Source organism: Cyprinodon tularosa, unplaced genomic scaffold, assembly GCF_016077235.1.
Source record: "Cyprinodon tularosa strain WSP-4 unplaced genomic scaffold, ASM1607723v1 ctg316, whole genome shotgun sequence".
Lineage (NCBI taxonomy): Eukaryota > Metazoa > Chordata > Actinopteri > Cyprinodontiformes > Cyprinodontidae > Cyprinodon > Cyprinodon tularosa.
In genome coordinates, this window is record NW_024039026.1 from 3,326 (window position 1) to 21,994 (window position 18,669).

The 18,669-nt window shown below is 44.5% G+C and overlaps 1 protein-coding gene and 2 long non-coding RNA genes across 3 annotated transcripts; 2 read left to right on the top strand and 1 right to left on the bottom strand.

Moving 5' to 3' along the window:
- The first annotated feature begins 2,253 nt into the window (after positions 1-2,253).
- Positions 2,254-3,939, top strand: LOC119788428. The gene is made up of 2 exons (XR_005281467.1): positions 2,254-2,410; positions 2,775-3,939. It is a non-coding gene; the product is annotated as an uncharacterized LOC119788428 (long non-coding RNA).
- A 3,221-nt stretch (positions 3,940-7,160) lies between these two features.
- LOC119788386 lies at positions 7,161-8,792 on the top strand. Its single transcript, XR_005281456.1, has 2 exons — positions 7,161-7,263; positions 7,628-8,792. It is a non-coding gene; the product is annotated as an uncharacterized LOC119788386 (long non-coding RNA).
- Positions 8,793-12,832: 4,040 nt separating this feature from the next.
- On the bottom strand, positions 12,833-16,092 carry cunh1orf50 (chromosome unknown C1orf50 homolog). Its single transcript, XM_038292750.1, has 5 exons — positions 15,932-16,092; positions 15,338-15,453; positions 15,181-15,267; positions 14,973-15,104; positions 12,833-13,323 (listed from the first exon to the last, which is right to left on the bottom strand). Exons 1-5 carry the CDS (start codon positions 15,978-15,980, stop codon positions 13,138-13,140), a joined length of 570 nt encoding a protein of 189 aa, XP_038148678.1. The 5' UTR covers positions 15,981-16,092; the 3' UTR covers positions 12,833-13,137.
- Between the last annotated feature and the right edge of the window lie 2,577 nt (positions 16,093-18,669).

Consider the following 18,669-nt stretch of genomic DNA (forward strand, 5'->3'; position numbering starts at 1 on the left):
GACTCCAGTGACCCTACAAAATAAAAGCCTCTATATTATACTTGTGTATTAATTGATGCAAATGGCTCAGCATTATGACCCAAACTCTACCAGCTTGTTTCTATTAGACTCTAGGGACCTTTTCAAAACATACCCTGGAGTGAATTTCACAATAAAAGTCTCCCATTTACGCTCTAACAGAGCATCTATTCACCCAATAACATGGAAAACAAGTGATTTCATATTTAGAAATGGATTCTATATCACTGCTGGGCATGACCCTTCCCTTGACACACATCCATGATAGACTTTCAAAATAAGACTCCAGTGACCCTACAAAATAAAAGCCTCTTTCTTACATACACTCATTCATTGTGCCGTATGGCTCGTAGCTATGACCCAAACTCAACCAATTTCTTCAAATTACACTACCAAGGCCTGTTGACCACACACCTCAGTGCATATTTCTTAATCAGGTTCTAAGATTTACACTGTAATAAAGCATCTGCTAACCTCGTAACATGCAGCCTAAGCCTGCCAACTGTGCTGTCATCAACACAGTGGCTCATAACATGCAGGTTAGATTTTTTGATAAATTCAGCTCCTTAAGTTTTATTAGCTCTCTTTTTATAAGCTTCTCTCTCTGTCCTTCCTGTGCTTCTTATGGTCAGTCTTGTACTTTGGTTTGTGGATTTTCAAGCTTCTAAGGATGACACTGTTTTCTCTATGCTGATCAACTGACACATTTTAATTAATTTCAATTTTTTTTTACAAGTCTTGACATTTCCACATATGATTTCAGACTTTAATACTTATTATACATATTCAACATTTATCTTCCTATCCTTAAGCTACTCATTTTTGTCTTCAACTAGTTAAGATTCAACTTTTTTACTGTTTATGTTACCGTTTTTGCTATTTTATAAAATTTCTGCATATTTTTTCCAATTTTGGCTTGATTCTGCTCTCTTTCTGGAAAGGCATTAAGCTTTTCTGCTTGCTGTTAATTCATAACATGTCTGCCATGTTTCTGCTGTTGGCTTCAGCTACTTTTAAGAAACTAATTAGACCTTTTTTTTGCTATTCCATACCATTTCAGCAGCTTTGACTTTAAATTTCAGCTTGTTTCTGCCATTTTAACCTTACAGCTTACAGTTTAGCGTACAGCATTCACACTGCATTTTCGCAGGAAATGCAACTTTTTCTAGTCTGTAGTTACCGATCTGTCGTTACCATATATATGTATTTGAATTTGATAAACCTTCTAAACGTTCTTTTTCCTGTTTGGTATGATTGAAATTGTGTATCTTGACCTGGCTGGACTGGAGCAAGCTTTTTTTTAGCTCCGCTCCTTATTTTGACGGTGAAGGACGGAGAAGACGTCCGTGGATGGTGACGTGCGGAAGATGTGGAACAGCTCTCATATTAACATGCCAGATCAATTACTCCGCAGGACGTACTTGAGCGGGGCGGGGCAGAGCGCGGCAGGCGGAGGATGTGAAATCCTGGGTAACCGTTTCAGTGCGACCTGGGGCCGGGACTTCAGCAACGACTCAGAAAAAGAGTCATCTGGGAAGTCCTGGACCGGGTCGAAGTCTAGACCTCAGTGTCATGGAGCTGATCTGAAACACTCCGTTTTATACGAGTGTCCGAACGTCTAGTTCAGGCATCCCCAAAGTCGGTCCTCGAGGGCCGCTGTCCTGCAGGTTTTAGAGGTTTCCTTGCTTTAGCACAGCTGATTATGATTGCAGTTGAGCAAAAGCCTGATAATTAGCTTTTAATTAAAATCAGCTGTGCTGGAGCAAGGAGATCTATAAAACCTGCAGGACAGCGGCCCTCGAGGACCAACTTTGGGGATGCCTGGTCTAGTGGACAGGAATTTTCCCACAATGCACCTTGAAAAGTAGTGATCATCCATGGTCGCTAGACGAGCAGATATGTCCCAGAATGCTTTGAGGGAGCTCTCCTTTTAAAGCATCATGGGATTTGTTGTAGCAACGGTAAATAAAAAAGATGGCGAAGGCATCGTGCAGGGAGGCGCAGTCACATGACCAATGGGGAGCGAAAAGTAGTGATCATTTGTCTGAACGGTCATTTAACTGAGTTCACTATAAAGTCCCTGGTCTCTATAGTGATGGAGGGGTCAGAGGTCAGGCTGGACGTTAGGACACAGCCTAGAACCTCTGAAAGGGGGACAGACAGATGGACCATCAGCTCCAACTTCCTGTGTTCTTTGATTGATTCAATGAAGCAGATTAGAACTTTATCTCCTTCAAACCTGATATGGACTCTAAACTGTCCTCTGTCCTCTCCCCGTCCTCTGTCCCAGGGCCATCGTAGCGCTGGTCTACAATGTCCTGAAGGCCTTCATGGAGATGAACAGCACCTTATTTGATGAGCTCACCGCCACCTACAAGTCAGAGCGTCAGAGGTAAGGACTCCATCAGAACCCACTGGACCTCTAACCATCCTCGTGGAGGTGGGTAGAACCTTCATAGGGTCAGCTAAAGTATTCAAACCCCTGATCCTATCAGAACTGACCAGATGCAGGATTTAGGCCTAGTCAAAGTCCAGACCTGAAACCTTCTGTCAGAAATGAAAGCTGATCTTCTCTGCTGGTTCTTCTACAGAGTTCAGCGGTTCTGACCTGCAGCAGTCCTCAGATCCTCTTTGCTCGTTTCTGACATTAAACTTATTGAACCTTGAGGTTCAGACCAGCAGCGGACCTGATGGAGCACTAGAACCTGTCCAGGTCCTGCAGAGGGTGGAGCTCATTCTTCTTATGCTTGTTTTAGGGAGAAGAAGAAGGAGAAGGAGCGTGAGGAGCTGTGGAAGAAGCTGGAGGACCTGGAGTTGAAGCGGGGCCTTAGGAGCGACGGGATCATCCCCACCTAACGGACGCCACCGCCGCCGCCTCCTCTGCTCCTCAATCCCTGCCCTGAGCTCCGGTCTCTGGACTCTCAGAACCTCGGGGTTCTTCATCCGTTTATTATGAGTTCTGTTGTTTAGTTTCTCCTGTTTGTGCGACTTCCTTTACTGTAGATCATCACATCTGTTTCCATGGTTACTGTAAATAATTATCCCTGAACTGATGATGATGCGAACAGAAAAACGAGACGAATAAAAACGGAGAGAAAGAATCTAAAAAAAGAAGCAGGAAACTGAGATGGTAGATTCTTCATTTCTGTTTATCCTCCTCTTCCTCTCTCTGCCTGATCAGATGAGCTAATGAACCTCCACGCCGTCTCAGACAACCATCCTGGGAAATCAGAGTGTGTTTACATGCAGATCTAGGAATACTGGAGCTAGATGGTGTAGTTGTTCTATTTCTCTCTGAGCTCCAGAGGAAAGGATCAACCATGGGGGGGTCCTCTTCATGTGAACACACTCTGAGTAAGGAATCGAACCATTGACCCCCTGGGTCTTTAGGAGACCCGTTGGTACTGGTCTGGTACCAGCCTGCCAACAGATAACCATGCAAACAGAACTCTGTTCCTGCTGTTTGCCAGCAGGGGGCGCTGCGTGGAATTCACAGTATTACAGTGACTAGAACCGAGTTTCTGTTAGAACCTTAGTGTTTGTTTATGGAGCAGAACCAGAACCAGACGTCTTCTGTTTCCCCTTTACTTCATTTTGTCTCACTTTATTCTCTGCTTTTTGGTTTTTATCTTGTTTTCAATATTTTGACATTTCTGTTCATTAGATGTTTGTGTATATCTTTGCGGGGGGGTTAGTTCAGAGTGGGAGGGGGGCATGGAGCAGATGGAGCTGTTGGGACCTTAGAGAGCGTTCTGCCCCATCAGAAGCCCTTCCTCCCTGTAGGATGGATGTGGTGTAAAACGGCCCGGATGTAAAATGATTTACGACCAGAGAAAAGATCAAAGGGTTGGAAGAAAAATGTTTAATTATTTTAAAAATAAAGAGATATTAAATTAAATCGGTTTGTGATAAGGACTGAAATGCTGTTTGGGTTTTTTTCTGTCTGTTTTTAAAAGATGTTGGTGGAATTCTAATTCATTGGAAGAAATAATACAACAACACAAGTAAAATAGAGAAAATAAACCTGTCAGTCTGTAAAGAAGAAGATGACCTAAAAAATGCAATGAGCTCTTTGGTTCTGATGCTGCTGCCTGTGAGATTCATCACCTTCTGCTTGGACCAGAACCTGGAGCTGCATATGCTGTCAGAACCATAGATGTATAAGAGTTTAAGCAGAACAGAAGAAGGAGGCTAAGTTGAATGAATCTGGGCCCCCATACTGTCCTCCTGGGCTCTCTGCAGAGATCCAGAGCTTTTTCCAGTTAGATAAACGACTGCTCATAAATGAGCTGTGTTTTACAATCAGGGCTGTCAGCTCTCACCCTTTAGGCGTGAGACTCGCCCATCTCAGTGTCTTCACACACTCGCACTCCATATCCGCAGTTTTTCACGCTAAAAAATGGACATTAAAACAACTTATTTAAAGATTTAAAAAAAATGCTGATAAAAATTCAGTCCACCTTCTCAACACGACCTTACTGCTAACACAAGGACATCCCACGTTCATTGGAGCACAGGCCAAGTTAATCCGAGGACATGCCAGGTTAATTCTAGGAGATGCCAGCTTAATCTGAGGACATGCCAGGTTACTTGTAGGAGATGCCAGGTTAATCTGAGGAGATGCCAGGTTAATTCTAGGAGATGTCAGGTTAATCTGAGGACATGCCAAGTTAATTCTAGGAGATGCCAGGTTAATCTGAGGAGATGCCAGGTTAATTCTAGGAGATGCCAGTTTAATTCTAGGAGATGCCAGGTTAATCTGAGGAGATGCCAGGTTAATTCTAGGAGATGCCAGGTTAATCTGAGGAGATGCCACGTTAATTCTAGGAGATGCCTGGGTTAATTCTAGGAGATGCCAGGTTAATTCTAGGAGATGCCAGGTTAATTCTAGGAGATGCCAGGTTAATCTGAGGAGATGCCAGGTTAATTCTAGGAGATGCCAGGTTAATTCTAGGAGATGCCAGGTTAATCTGAGGAGATGCCAGGTTAATTCTAGGAGATGCCAGGTTAATCTGAGGACATGCCAGGTTAATTCTAGGAGATGCCAGGTTAATCTGAAGACATGCCAAGTTAATTCTAGGAGATGCCAGGTTAATCTGAGGAGATGCCAGGTTAATTCTAGGAGATGCCGGGTTAATCTGAGGACATGCCAGGTTAATTCTAGGAGATGCCAGGTTAGTTCTAGGAGATGTCAGGTTAATCTGAGGAGATGCCAGGTTAATTCTAGGAGATGTCAGGTTAATCTGAGGAGATGCCAGGTTAATCTGAGGACATGCCAGGTTAATTCTAGGAGATGCCAGGTTAATCTGAGGAGATGCCAGGTTAATCTGAGGACATGCCAGGTTAATTCTAGGAGATGCCAGGTTAATCTGAGGACATGCCAGGTTAATTCTAGGAGATGCCAGGTTAATCTGAGGACATGCCAAGTTAATTCTAGGAGATGCCAGGTTAATCTGAGGAGATGCCAGGTTAATTCTAGGAGATGTCAGGTTAATCTGAGGAGAAGCCAAGTTAATTCTAGGAGATGCCAGGTTAATCTGAGGACATGCCAGGTTAATTCTAGGAGATGCCAGGTTAATCTGAGGACATGCCAGGTTAATTCTAGGAGATTCCGGGTTAATCTGAGGACATGCCAGGTTTATTCTAGGAGATGCCAGGTTAATCTGAGGACATGCCAAGTTAATTCTAGGAGATGCCAGGTTAATCTGAGGACATGCCAGGTTAATCGGGACATGCAAGGTTAATCCGAGGACATGCCAGGTTAATCTGAGGAGATGCCAGGTTAATCCGAGGACATGCCAGGTTAATTCTAGGAGATGCCAGGTTAATCTGAGGATATGCCAAGTCAATCTGAGGACATGCCAGGTTAATTCTAGGAGATGCCAGGTTAATCTGAGGACATGCCAAGTTAATCCGAGGACATGCCAGGTCAATCCGAGGACATGCCAGGTCAATCCGAGGACATGCCAGGTTAATTCTAGGAGATGCCAGGTTAATTCTAGGAGATGTCAAGTTAATCCAAGGACATGCCAGGATAATTCTAGGAGATGTCAAGTCAATCCGAGGACATGCCAGGTTAATTCTAGGAGATGCCAGGTTAATCTGAGGACATGCCAAGTTAATCCGAGGACATGCCAGGTCAATCCGAGGACATGCCAGGTCAATCCGAGGACATGCCAGGTTAATTCTAGGAGATGCCAGGTTAATTCTAGGAGATGTCAAGTTAATCCGAGGACATGCCAGGTTAATTCTAGGAGATACCAGGTTAATCTCAGGACGTGCCAGGTTAATCTGAGGATATGCCAAGTCAATCCGAGGACATGCCAGGTTAATTCTAGGAGATGCCAGGTTAATCCGAGGACATGCCAGGTTAATTCTAGGAGATGCCAGGTTAATCTCAGGACATGCGAGGTTAATTCTAGTCCGTATTTTAGCACCAGCCCACCTATTCACTTTGCTGACAGCAGCGAAGCTGAAAGAGCCAGCTATTAGAAAAGACCAGGATTAAGTATCTTGGGGTCTTGTTCATGAATGATGGGAAGATGGAGCAGGAGATTGATAGGCGGAATGGTGTATGACAGACTGTACCGGTCTGTGAAGAGAGAGAGAGAGCTGAGCCAAAAAGCAAAGCTCTCGATTTACCGCTCGATCTACGTTCCTACCCTCATCTATGGTCATGAGCTTTGGGTCATGACCGAAAGAACATGATCCGGATACAAGCGGCTGAAATGAATTTTCTCCGTAGTGTGTCTGGGCTCTCCCTTAGAGATACGGTGAGGAGCTCAGTCATCCGGGGATGACTCAGAGTAGAGCCGCTGCTCCTCCACATCGAGAGGAGCCAGTTGAGGTGGCTCGGGCATCTGATTAGGATGCCTCCTGGACGCCTCCCTAGTGAGGTATTCCAGGCGCGTCCCACCTGGAGGAGGCCCAGGGGGAGACCCAGGACACGCTGGAGGGAGTGTGTTTCTCGGCTGGCCTGGGAGCGCCCTGGGATTCCCTCGGAGGAGCTGGCCCAAGTGGCTGGGGAGAGGGATGTCCAGGCCTCCCTACTGAAACTGCTACCCCCGCGAACCGACCCCGGATAAGCGGAAGAGGATCAATGGATGGATTTCTGAGCAGTTATTAGGAGGCATGTCATCGTAGGGCCATCGTAGCGCTGGTCTACAATGTCCTGAAGGCCTTCATGGAGATGAACAGCACCTTATTTGATGAGCTCACCGCCACCTACAAGTCAGAGCGTCAGAGGTAAGGACTCCATCAGAACCCACTGGACCTCTAACCATCCTCGTGGAGGTCGGTAGAACCTTCATAGGGTCAGCTAAAGTATTCAAACCCCTGATCCTATCAGAACTGACCAGATGCAGGATTTAGGCCTAGTCAAAGTCCAGACCTGAAACCTTCTGTCAGAAATGAAAGCTGATCTTCTCTGCTGGTTCTTCTACAGAGTTCAGCGGTTCTGACCTGCAGCAGTCCTCAGATCCTCTTTGCTCGTTTCTGACATTAAACTTATTGAACCTTGAGGTTCAGACCAGCAGCGGACCTGATGGAGCACTAGAACCTGTCCAGGTCCTGCAGAGGGTGGAGCTCATTCTTCTTATGCTTGTTTTAGGGAGAAGAAGAAGGAGAAGGAGCGTGAGGAGCTGTGGAAGAAGCTGGAGGACCTGGAGTTGAAGCGGGGCCTTAGGAGCGACGGGATCATCCCCACCTAACGGACGCCACTGCCGCCGCCTCCTCTGCTCCTCAATCCCTGCCCTGAGCTCCGGTCTCTGGACTCTCAGAACCTCGGGGTTCTTCATCCGTTTATTATGAGTTCTGTTGTTTAGTTTCTCCTGTTTGTGCGACTTCCTTTACTGTAGATCATCACATCTGTTTCCATGGTTACTGTAAATAATTATCCCTGAACTGATGATGATGCGAACAGAAAAACGAGACGAATAAAAACGGAGAGAAAGAATCTAAAAAAAGAAGCAGGAAACTGAGATGGTAGATTCTTCATTTCTGTTTATCCTCCTCTTCCTCTCTCTGCCTGATCAGATGAGCTAATGAACCTCCACGCCGTCTCAGACAACCATCCTGGGAAATCAGAGTGTGTTTACATGCAGATCTAGGAATACTGGAGCTAGATGGTGTAGTTGTTCTATTTCTCTCTGAGCTCCAGAGGAAAGGATCAACCATGGGGGGGTCCTCTTCATGTGAACACACTCTGAGTAAGGAATCGAACCATTGACCCCCTGGGTCTTTAGGAGACCCGTTGGTACTGGTCTGGTACCAGCCTGCCAACAGATAACCATGCAAACAGAACTCTGTTCCTGCTGTTTGCCAGCAGGGGGCGCTGCGTGGAATTCACAGTATTACAGTGACTAGAACCGAGTTTCTGTTAGAACCTTAGTGTTTGTTTATGGAGCAGAACCAGAACCAGACGTCTTCTGTTTCCCCTTTACTTCATTTTGTCTCACTTTATTCTCTGCTTTTTGGTTTTTATCTTGTTTTCAATATTTTGACATTTCTGTTCATTAGATGTTTGTGTATATCTTTGCGGGGGGGTTAGTTCAGAGTGGGAGGGGGGCATGGAGCAGATGGAGCTGTTGGGACCTTAGAGAGCGTTCTGCCCCATCAGAAGCCCTTCCTCCCTGTAGGATGGATGTGGTGTAAAACGGCCCGGATGTAAAATGATTTACGACCAGAGAAAAGATCAAAGGGTTGGAAGAAAAATGTTTAATTATTTTAAAAATAAAGAGATATTAAATTAAATCGGTTTGTGATAAGGACTGAAATGCTGTTTGGGTTTTTTTCTGTCTGTTTTTAAAAGATGTTGGTGGAATTCTAATTCATTGGAAGAAATAATACAACAACACAAGTAAAATAGAGAAAATAAACCTGTCAGTCTGTAAAGAAGAAGATTACCTAAAAAATGCAATGAGCTCTTTGGTTCTGATGCTGCTGCCTGTGAGATTCATCACCTTCTGCTTGGACCAGAACCTGGAGCTGCATATGCTGTCAGAACCATAGATGTATAAGAGTTTAAGCAGAACAGAAGAAGGAGGCTAAGTTGAATGAATCTGGGCCCCCATACTGTCCTCCTGGGCTCTCTGCAGAGATCCAGAGCTTTTTCCAGTTAGATAAACGACTGCTCATAAATGAGCTGTGTTTTACAATCAGGGCTGTCAGCTCTCACCCTTTAGGCGTGAGACTCGCCCATCTCAGTGTCTTCACACACTCGCACTCCATATCCGCAGTTTTTCACGCTAAAAAATGGACATTAAAACAACTTATTTAAAGATTTAAAAAAAATGCTGATAAAAATTCAGTCCACCTTCTCAACACGACCTTACTGCTAACACAAGGACATCCCACGTTCATTGGAGCACAGGCCAAGTTAATCCGAGGACATGCCAGGTTAATTCTAGGAGATGCCAGCTTAATCTGAGGACATGCCAGGTTACTTGTAGGAGATGCCAGGTTAATCTGAGGAGATGCCAGGTTAATTCTAGGAGATGTCAGGTTAATCTGAGGAGATGCCAGGTTAATTCTAGGAGATGCCAGGTTAATCTGAGGAGATGCCAGGTTAATTCTAGGAGATGCCAGGTTAATCTGAGGACATGCCAGGTTAATTCTAGGAGATGCCAGGTTAATCTGAGGACATGCCAAGTTAATTCTAGGAGATGCCAGGTTAATCTGAGGAGATGCCAGGTTAATTCTAGGAGATGCCAGTTTAATTCTAGGAGATGCCAGGTTAATCTGAGGAGATGCCAGGTTAATTCTAGGAGATGCCAGGTTAATCTGAGGAGATGCCACGTTAATTCTAGGAGATGCCAGGTTAATCTGAGGAGATGCCAGGTTAATCTGAGGACATGCCAAGTTAATTCTAGGAGATGCCAGGTTAATCTGAGGAGATGCCAGGTTAATCTGAGGACATGCCAAGTTAATTCTAGGAGATGCCAGGTTAATCTGAGGAGATGCCAGGTTAATTCTAGGAGATGCCAGTTTAATTCTAGGAGATGCCAGGTTAATCTGAGGAGATGCCAGGTTAATTCTAGGAGACGCCAGGTTAATCTGAGGAGATGCCACGTTAATTCTAGGAGATGCCAGGTTAATTCTAGGAGATGCCAGGTTAATTCTAGGAGATGCCAGGTTAATCTGAGGAGATGCCAGGTTAATTCTAGGAGATGCCAGGTTAATTCTAGGAGATGCCAGGTTAATCTGAGGAGATGCCAGGTTAATTCTAGGAGATGCCAGGTTAATCTGAGGACATGCCAGGTTAATTCTAGGAGATGCCAGGTTAATCTGAAGACATGCCAAGTTAATTCTAGGAGATGCCAGGTTAATCTGAGGAGATGCCAGGTTAATTCTAGGAGATGCCGGGTTAATCTGAGGACATGCCAGGTTAATTCTAGGAGATGCCAGGTTAGTTCTAGGAGATGTCAGGTTAATCTGAGGAGATGCCAGGTTAATTCTAGGAGATGTCAGGTTAATCTGAGGAGATGCCAGGTTAATCTGAGGACATGCCAGGTTAATTCTAGGAGATGCCAGGTTAATCTGAGGAGATGCCAGGTTAATCTGAGGACATGCCAGGTTAATTCTAGGAGATGCCAGGTTAATCTGAGGACATGCCAGGTTAATTCTAGGAGATGCCAGGTTAATCTGAGGACATGCCAAGTTAATTCTAGGAGATGCCAGGTTAATCTGAGGAGATGCCAGGTTAATTCTAGGAGATGTCAGGTTAATCTGAGGAGAAGCCAAGTTAATTCTAGGAGATGCCAGGTTAATCTGAGGACATGCCAGGTTAATTCTAGGAGATGCCAGGTTAATCTGAGGACATGCTAGGTTAATTCTAGGAGATTCCGGGTTAATCTGAGGACATGCCAGGTTTATTCTAGGAGATGCCAGGTTAATCTGAGGACATGCCAAGTTAATTCTAGGAGATGCCAGGTTAATCTGAGGACATGCCAGGTTAATCGGGACATGCAAGGTTAATCCGAGGACATGCCAGGTTAATCTGAGGAGATGCCAGGTTAATCCGAGGACATGCCAGGTTAATCTAGGAGATGCCAGGTTAATCTGAGGATATGCCAAGTCAATCTGAGGACATGCCAGGTTAATTCTAGGAGATGCCAGGTTAATCTGAGGACATGCCAAGTTAATCCGAGGACATGCCAGGTCAATCCGAGGACATGCCAGGTCAATCCGAGGACATGCCAGGTTAATTCTAGGAGATGCCAGGTTAATTCTAGGAGATGTCAAGTTAATCCAAGGACATGCCAGGTTAATTCTAGGAGATGTCAAGTCAATCCGAGGACATGCCAGGTTAATTCTAGGAGATGCCAGGTTAATCTGAGGACATGCCAAGTTAATCCGAGGACATGCCAGGTCAATCCGAGGACATGCCAGGTCAATCCGAGGACATGCCAGGTTAATTCTAGGAGATGCCAGGTTAATTCTAGGAGATGTCAAGTTAATCCGAGGACATGCCAGGTTAATTCTAGGAGATACCAGGTTAATCTCAGGACGTGCCAGGTTAATCTGAGGATATGCCAAGTCAATCCGAGGACATGCCAGGTTAATTCTAGGAGATGCCAGGTTAATCCGAGGACATGCCAGGTTAATTCTAGGAGATGCCAGGTTAATCTCAGGACATGCGAGGTTAATTCTAGTCCGTATTTTAGCACCAGCCCACCTATTCACTTTGCTGACAGCAGCGAAGCTGAAAGAGCCAGCTATTAGAAAAGACCAGGATTAAGTATCTTGGGGTCTTGTTCATGAATGATGGGAAGATGGAGCAGGAGATTGATAGGCGGAATGGTGTATGACAGACTGTACCGGTCTGTGAAGAGAGAGAGAGAGCTGAGCCAAAAAGCAAAGCTCTCGATTTACCGCTCGATCTACGTTCCTACCCTCATCTATGGTCATGAGCTTTGGGTCATGACCGAAAGAACATGATCCGGATACAAGCGGCTGAAATGAATTTTCTCCGTAGTGTGTCTGGGCTCTCCCTTAGAGATACGGTGAGGAGCTCAGTCATCCGGGGATGACTCAGAGTAGAGCCGCTGCTCCTCCACATCGAGAGGAGCCAGTTGAGGTGGCTCGGGCATCTGATTAGGATGCCTCCTGGACGCCTCCCTAGTGAGGTATTCCAGGCGCGTCCCACCTGGAGGAGGCCCAGGGGGAGACCCAGGACACGCTGGAGGGAGTGTGTTTCTCGGCTGGCCTGGGAGCGCCCTGGGATTCCCTCGGAGGAGCTGGCCCAAGTGGCTGGGGAGAGGGATGTCCAGGCCTCCCTACTGAAACTGCTACCCCCGCGAACCGACCCCGGATAAGCGGAAGAGGATCAATGGATGGATTTCTGAGCAGTTATTAGGAGGCATGTCATTGGATTTTTATCTATTATCATCTGGACTAAGATAATTCACTTTGTAAATTAATGAAGATTTGAAGCAATCTTGCACTTTATTAAATATAAATAAAATATACAGCAGCTAGTTTAGATTATCAATGTGGCGTTTACGATCACATCAAATGGTTTGTTTTCTCTTCATATGTTTTTTTTTTTTTTTATTCCTTGTTTGCTCTAGTTTAGCCTCCTGATATAGTTCCAGTTTTAGTCAGTCTAGTTTAATAATCTCCCATTGGAAATTTGATGAACTTTTCAGCCACAGAAGAAAAGACCAACCACACAGAGACAGAGAGGCAGGAGCAGTGGACCGTAATGAGAAGGTTGCAAGTATCCGGTTCGATCCCCCACAAACTGCCACTCTAGCTCCCCTGTCAAGACCCCTAACCCCACACATCCAGCAAATAGAAAATTGGGTCTCAAACGTTAAAATAAATCATTTTATTGAAGGTGAGAACATGTTATGTTTCCTGGACCCCATGAGGAACCTCGTCGCCTCAGGTCCAGAGGTGGTTGGGTTCCGACTCGTCTGCTGGTTCTGATCCGCAGTGTTTTATCAGGACCATCCATCTTTCAGAACAGTTCAGAAGATTGAAAATGCTGATAGTGATTTCTAAGACAGACTTTAACTAGGCCATTAGGCTACATAGCAGCAGAAGAAAGCAGCGTCTGTCCCAGTGTGGACCGAGATGTCCAGTAAACCAATCCTTGATTGGTCCGCTCAGCAGTCTTCATTCAGTCAGACCTTTGAAGTTGGGTCCCGTGTACGGAGGTAAGGCTGTCTGCTGGCTCAGCAGTTTGTCCATGATGGCGATCTCTGCCTCCCTCTTCTCGACCTGCTCCATCGGGGTCCAGGACATGTCGTGCTGCAGCTTGAAGGCTCCCAGGAAGGGATGAGGGCAGCTGGGTCCCCATTCCTTCAGGGGAAAGATAAACAGGTCAGCCGGGTTCACACACTGAGCATCAATAACATTTACTGCCAGCCATTTAGCCAACATTAGCATCAATAACATTCAATGCAAGCAATTTAGCTAACATTAGCATCAATAACATTCACTGCAAGCAATCTAGCTAACATTAGCATCTATAACATTCACTGCAAGCAATTTAGCTAACATTAGCATCTATAACATTCAATGCAAGCCATTTAGCTAACATTAGCATCAATAACATTCAATGCAAGCAATTTAGCTAACATTAGCATCAATAACATTCACTGCAAGCATTTAGCTAACATTAGCATCAATAACATTCACTGCAAGCAATTTAGCTAACATTAGCATCTATAACATTCACTGCAAGCCATTTAGCTAACATTAGCATCAATAACATTCACTGCAAGCAATTTAGCTAACATTAGCATCTATAACATTCACTGCAAGCCATTTAGCTAACATTAGCATAAAAAACATTCACTGCAAGCAATTTAGCTAACATTAGCATCAATAACATTCACTGCAAGCAATTTAGCTAACATTAGCATCAATAACATTCACTGCAAGCAATTTAGCTAACATTAGCATCTATAACATTCACTGCAAGCCATTTAGCTAACATTAGCATCAAAAACATTCACTGCAAGCAATTTAGCTAACATTAGCATCAATAACATTCACTGCAAGCAATTTAGCTAACATTAGCATCAATAACATTCACTGCAAGCAATTTAGCTAACATTAGCATCAATAACATTCACTACAAGCAATTTAGCTAACATTAGCATCTATAACATTAACTGCAAGCCATTTAGCTAACATTAGCATCAATAACATTCACTGCAAGCAATTTTGCTAGCATTAGCATCAATAACATTCACTGCCAGTCATTTAGCTAACATTAGCATTGATAATATTAACTATCAGCCATTTAGTTAACATCAGCATTGATAATAGTCAGGGCCTGGAGGCTAATGTTTATTCATGGAGACCCCATCGTCGGAACCAGCTGGTCTTCAGGAGCTCTACAGGAACTGAAAGAGGGATCCTCCTCCTCAGAAATGCAGGCAAGTGCAATGAGAGAGTCATGATCTTTGACTTCTCCAGCGCTTTCAGCACCATCAGAGCAGAGCTGCTGAGTGGGAAGGTGGAGGACGCTGGAGTGAACAGACATCTGGCTGCCTGGACCATCAACTACCTCACTGACCGCCCTCAGTACGCGTGGCTGACCAGCTGTCAATCAACTTAAATTTAAACAACTAAATGTTTAAACTAAACACTAAATCAAAGGATTTCGTCTGTTTAAACAAAGATCTGGACTTGAATGAATGAACCAGACAGAAAACATGTCAGAAGATGGCGGACTCAGGGGGACACGTCTTTCCTCCAGCGATCCTTCTGATGGACCCAGATGGAGCGGGAGGAACCGGTCCACTCCAACCCAAACTGCCTGAGTTCAGCTGCCTGCTGATCTGTCAGTTCCTTCACGGCTGCATGACCTTTGACCTTCAGCGCTAGCGTTATGTAAACAGGCCTGCCGAGTCGCGCTGCACGTTACGTGAGCCGCCTGCACAGATTCCCCCTGGGGCCGGATTAGATAAGGTCCCCCGGTGGGAGGAGCCAGGACTAACCTGCGGGGAGATGATGGAGAAGTATTTCTGTCCAGATGGACGCTGGTACAGGTAATACATGGTGCCAGGCTTCTTCACTATGTTGCAGGCAGCGTGGTGGAGGTCAGCGTCTCTTTTGGCATCTTCTAGAACCTGAAAGAAGCATCAAGCAGAACCATCAGCTGAGGTCTGTATGATCAGAACTCCTGTACGGATTGATGGCGCTTACCTTTCTGGCCTGCTCCTGAAGGTACCGGATCTGGTCTGCAATCACCGTCAGCTTGTTGCAGGCGTTGGCTTTCACAAAATCGTCTCCCTGAGAGACATGCAGATGGTTTCAGAAGGAGAAGCGGCAGTGAGAGCCGGCCGGTAAACCCACAGCTCACCTTCTGGACCTGCTGGGCCAGCGCCACCAGGTCCATGGGGTCTCCCAGTCTGTTGGTCTGGTAGGAGCTGACCAGCTCCACTCCGCTGGGGGCCGGGCTGCTCTCCACCAGCTGCACTGCAACACACACACACACACACACACAGGGGCCTCATGCATGGTCAGGTCCTAGTAACCATGGTAACCTCTGCTAACCAACCAGAGGGCCCACAGACCCCCCCACCCAGTCCCCCATGTTAGTGGGCTTTATTATTACTGGATCTATAAATTGATCCTCCATCGAACTAACTGTCGCTCATTATTATAGAAAAACACTTAAATTAAATAAAAAACAGTTTGTAGAATCTGATCAAAACCATAAAACTTCCTTTGATGAGAGTCACAGTGGCTCCAGGTCAGAACCCGGAGGTCAGAACCTGGAGCCACCACAGTACCGCTGGTACCGGTGTTATAACACCGTGTTGTAATGCCGACTGTCATGTAATCCAGCCATTACCTGCTGAACCCAGCAAATACTCAGTTCCCTTCCAGCCAGAACCGGTCTGGTAACCATGTTGATGTTTCAGCGTCATTCCGACTCAGGTGAGCTGCTTACCTGTGGTCTGAGCTCCTGGTTGCAGCGGGAGGCTCACTGTTCGGTCCATTTTCTCTACCTCTTAGCTAACAGTCAGCCTTTCTCCCTCAGCTGCTTTCTTCTTCTTCCTCTCCTTTTTTCTTCTTCTTCTAATCATTTCTAGCAGGCTGCTCTGCTCTGCTGCCCCCTGCCGGTAATACATGAGGAGCATGTCTGCAGCCTGGAGCCTCCCGACTCCTTTCGCTCCCCTACTGTACAGGTGCTGGTCATAAAATTAGAATATCATGAAAAAGTAGATTGATTTCAGTAATTCCATTTAAAAAGTGAAACTTGTATATTATATTCATACATTACATACAAACTCATATATTTCAGATGTTTATTTTGTTTAATTTTGATGATTACAAATGACAACAAATGAAAATCTCAAATTCATCATATCAGAAAATTAGAATATTGTGAAAAGGTTCAAAATTGATGGCCCCTGGTGCCACACTCTAATCAGCTAATTAACTCAAACCACCTGCAAAAGCCTTTAAATGGTCTTTCAGTCTAGTTCTATAGGCTACACAATCATGGGGAAGACTGCTGACTTGACAGTTGTCCAAAAGACGACCATCGACACCTTGCACAAGGAGGGCAAGACACAAAAGGTCATCGCTAAAGAGGCTGGCTGTTCACAGAGCTCAGTGTCCAAGCACATTAATAGAGAGGCGAAGGGAAGGAAAAGATGTGGTCGAAAAAAGTGTACAAGCAAGAGAGATAACCGCACCCTGGAGAGGATTGTGAAACAAAACCCATTCAAAAATGTGGGGGAGATTCACAAAGAGTGGACTGCAGCTGGAGTGAGTGCTTCAAGAACCACCACACACAGACGTATGAAAGACATGGGTTTCTGCTGTCGCATTCCTTGTGTCAAGCCACTCTTGAACCACAGACAGCGTCAGAAGCGTCTTGCCTGGGCTAAAGAGAAACAGGACTGGACTGCTGGTGAGTGGTCCAAAGTCATGTTCTCTGATGAAAGTAAATTTTGCATTTCCTTTGGAAATCAAGGTCCCAGAGTCTGGAGGAAAAGAAGAGAGGCACTTCATCCACGTTGCTTGAAGTCCAGTGTAAAGTTTCCACAGTCAGTGATGGTTTGGGGTGCCATGTCATCTGCTGGTGTTGGTCCATTGTGTTTTCTGAGGTCCAGGGTCAACGCAGCCACATACCAGGAAGTTTTAGAGCACTTCATGCTTCCTGCAGCTGACCAACTTTTTGGAGATGCAGATTTCATTTTCCAACAGGACTTGGCACCTGCACACAGTGCCAAAGCTACCAGTACCTGGTTGAAGGACCATGGTATCCCTGTTCTTAATTGGCCAGCAAACTCTCCTGACCTTAACCCCATAGAAAATCTATGGGGTATTGTGAAGAAGAAGATGCAATACACCAGACCCAACAATTCAGAAGAGCTAAAAGCCACTATTAGAGCAACCTGGGCTATCATAACACCTGAGCAGTGCCACAGACTGATCGACTCCATGCCACGCCGCATTGCTGCAGTAATACAGGCCAAAGGAGGCCCAACTAAATACTGAGTGCTGTACATGCTCATACTTTACATGTTCATACTTTTCAGTTGGCCAACATTTCTATAAATCCTTTGTTTTTATTGGTCTTCAGTAATATTCTAATTTTCTGATATGATGAATTTGAGATTTTCATTTGTTGTCATTTGTAATCATCAAAATTAAACAAAATAAACATCTGAAATATATGAGTTTGTATGTAATGTATGAATATAATATACAAGTTTCACTTTTTAAATGGAATTACTGAAATCAATCTACTTTTTCATGATATTCTAATTTTATGACCAGCACCTGTACGAAACAATACAGAAGGTTATTAATGAAGCATCAGGATGCAAATGGTCGTGGAAGATTAAAGGTCATGGAGCATTAAAAAGGAAAAAAACAGTTCAAAAACAGAACAAAACCTAAAAGCTAATAAACATCTTTATATCAATCTGTTGTCAGATGATTTTCTTAGTTTTCCTGTTGTTTACCTTTCAACAAATATCAGCTTTTAAATTAATCAACGAAACAGTGAGAAGTTGTATTTATCTCTCCATTTAGGCAGATAGCGAAGAATATAAAGGTGCATACCGCCACCTACTGTACAGACCGTGTACCTGCATGTGTTCCACCTGCTATATTCTCCTTATTATTAAGCATAATATTAACATAACTAACAATGTTTTATTTAAAAAAAAAAACAGATTTTCTTCCATTTAAACTCTGTTCTCTCCCTGTTTTCCTAATTACTTTTCTCATCCTCTCTTTCAGCTACAGTTCATCAAAAATGATCCACATTTTCTTTTTCTCTAGTATAAATAAAACTTATTCTATAGTTTTCTTCCTTTCTAACCTTCATCCCATCCTTAAATCTGTGTTTTTTCCCTTTAATTATTGATTTACCTTCCCCTTATCTCCTTCCCCAAAGCCCTTTCAGCAGATTTATCTGCTTTTTTCCCATTAATGTGGAGGAACCCAGCAGAAGTGAATGTCAGATAACCTGAATAAGCTATGCATTACATCCTGCTTTACATTCAGATGCTCTGCTCCTAGCTCTTAGGTTACTCACATATCTCCCAACATATGGGTTAATAACTAAGCTATTTCTATTTAATTCCATTCTTTTACTTATACTAAAGGCTCATCAGCAGAAGTACTTATCTTAAAAAAGAAAGCTTGACTCTTCCCTTAACACATTTC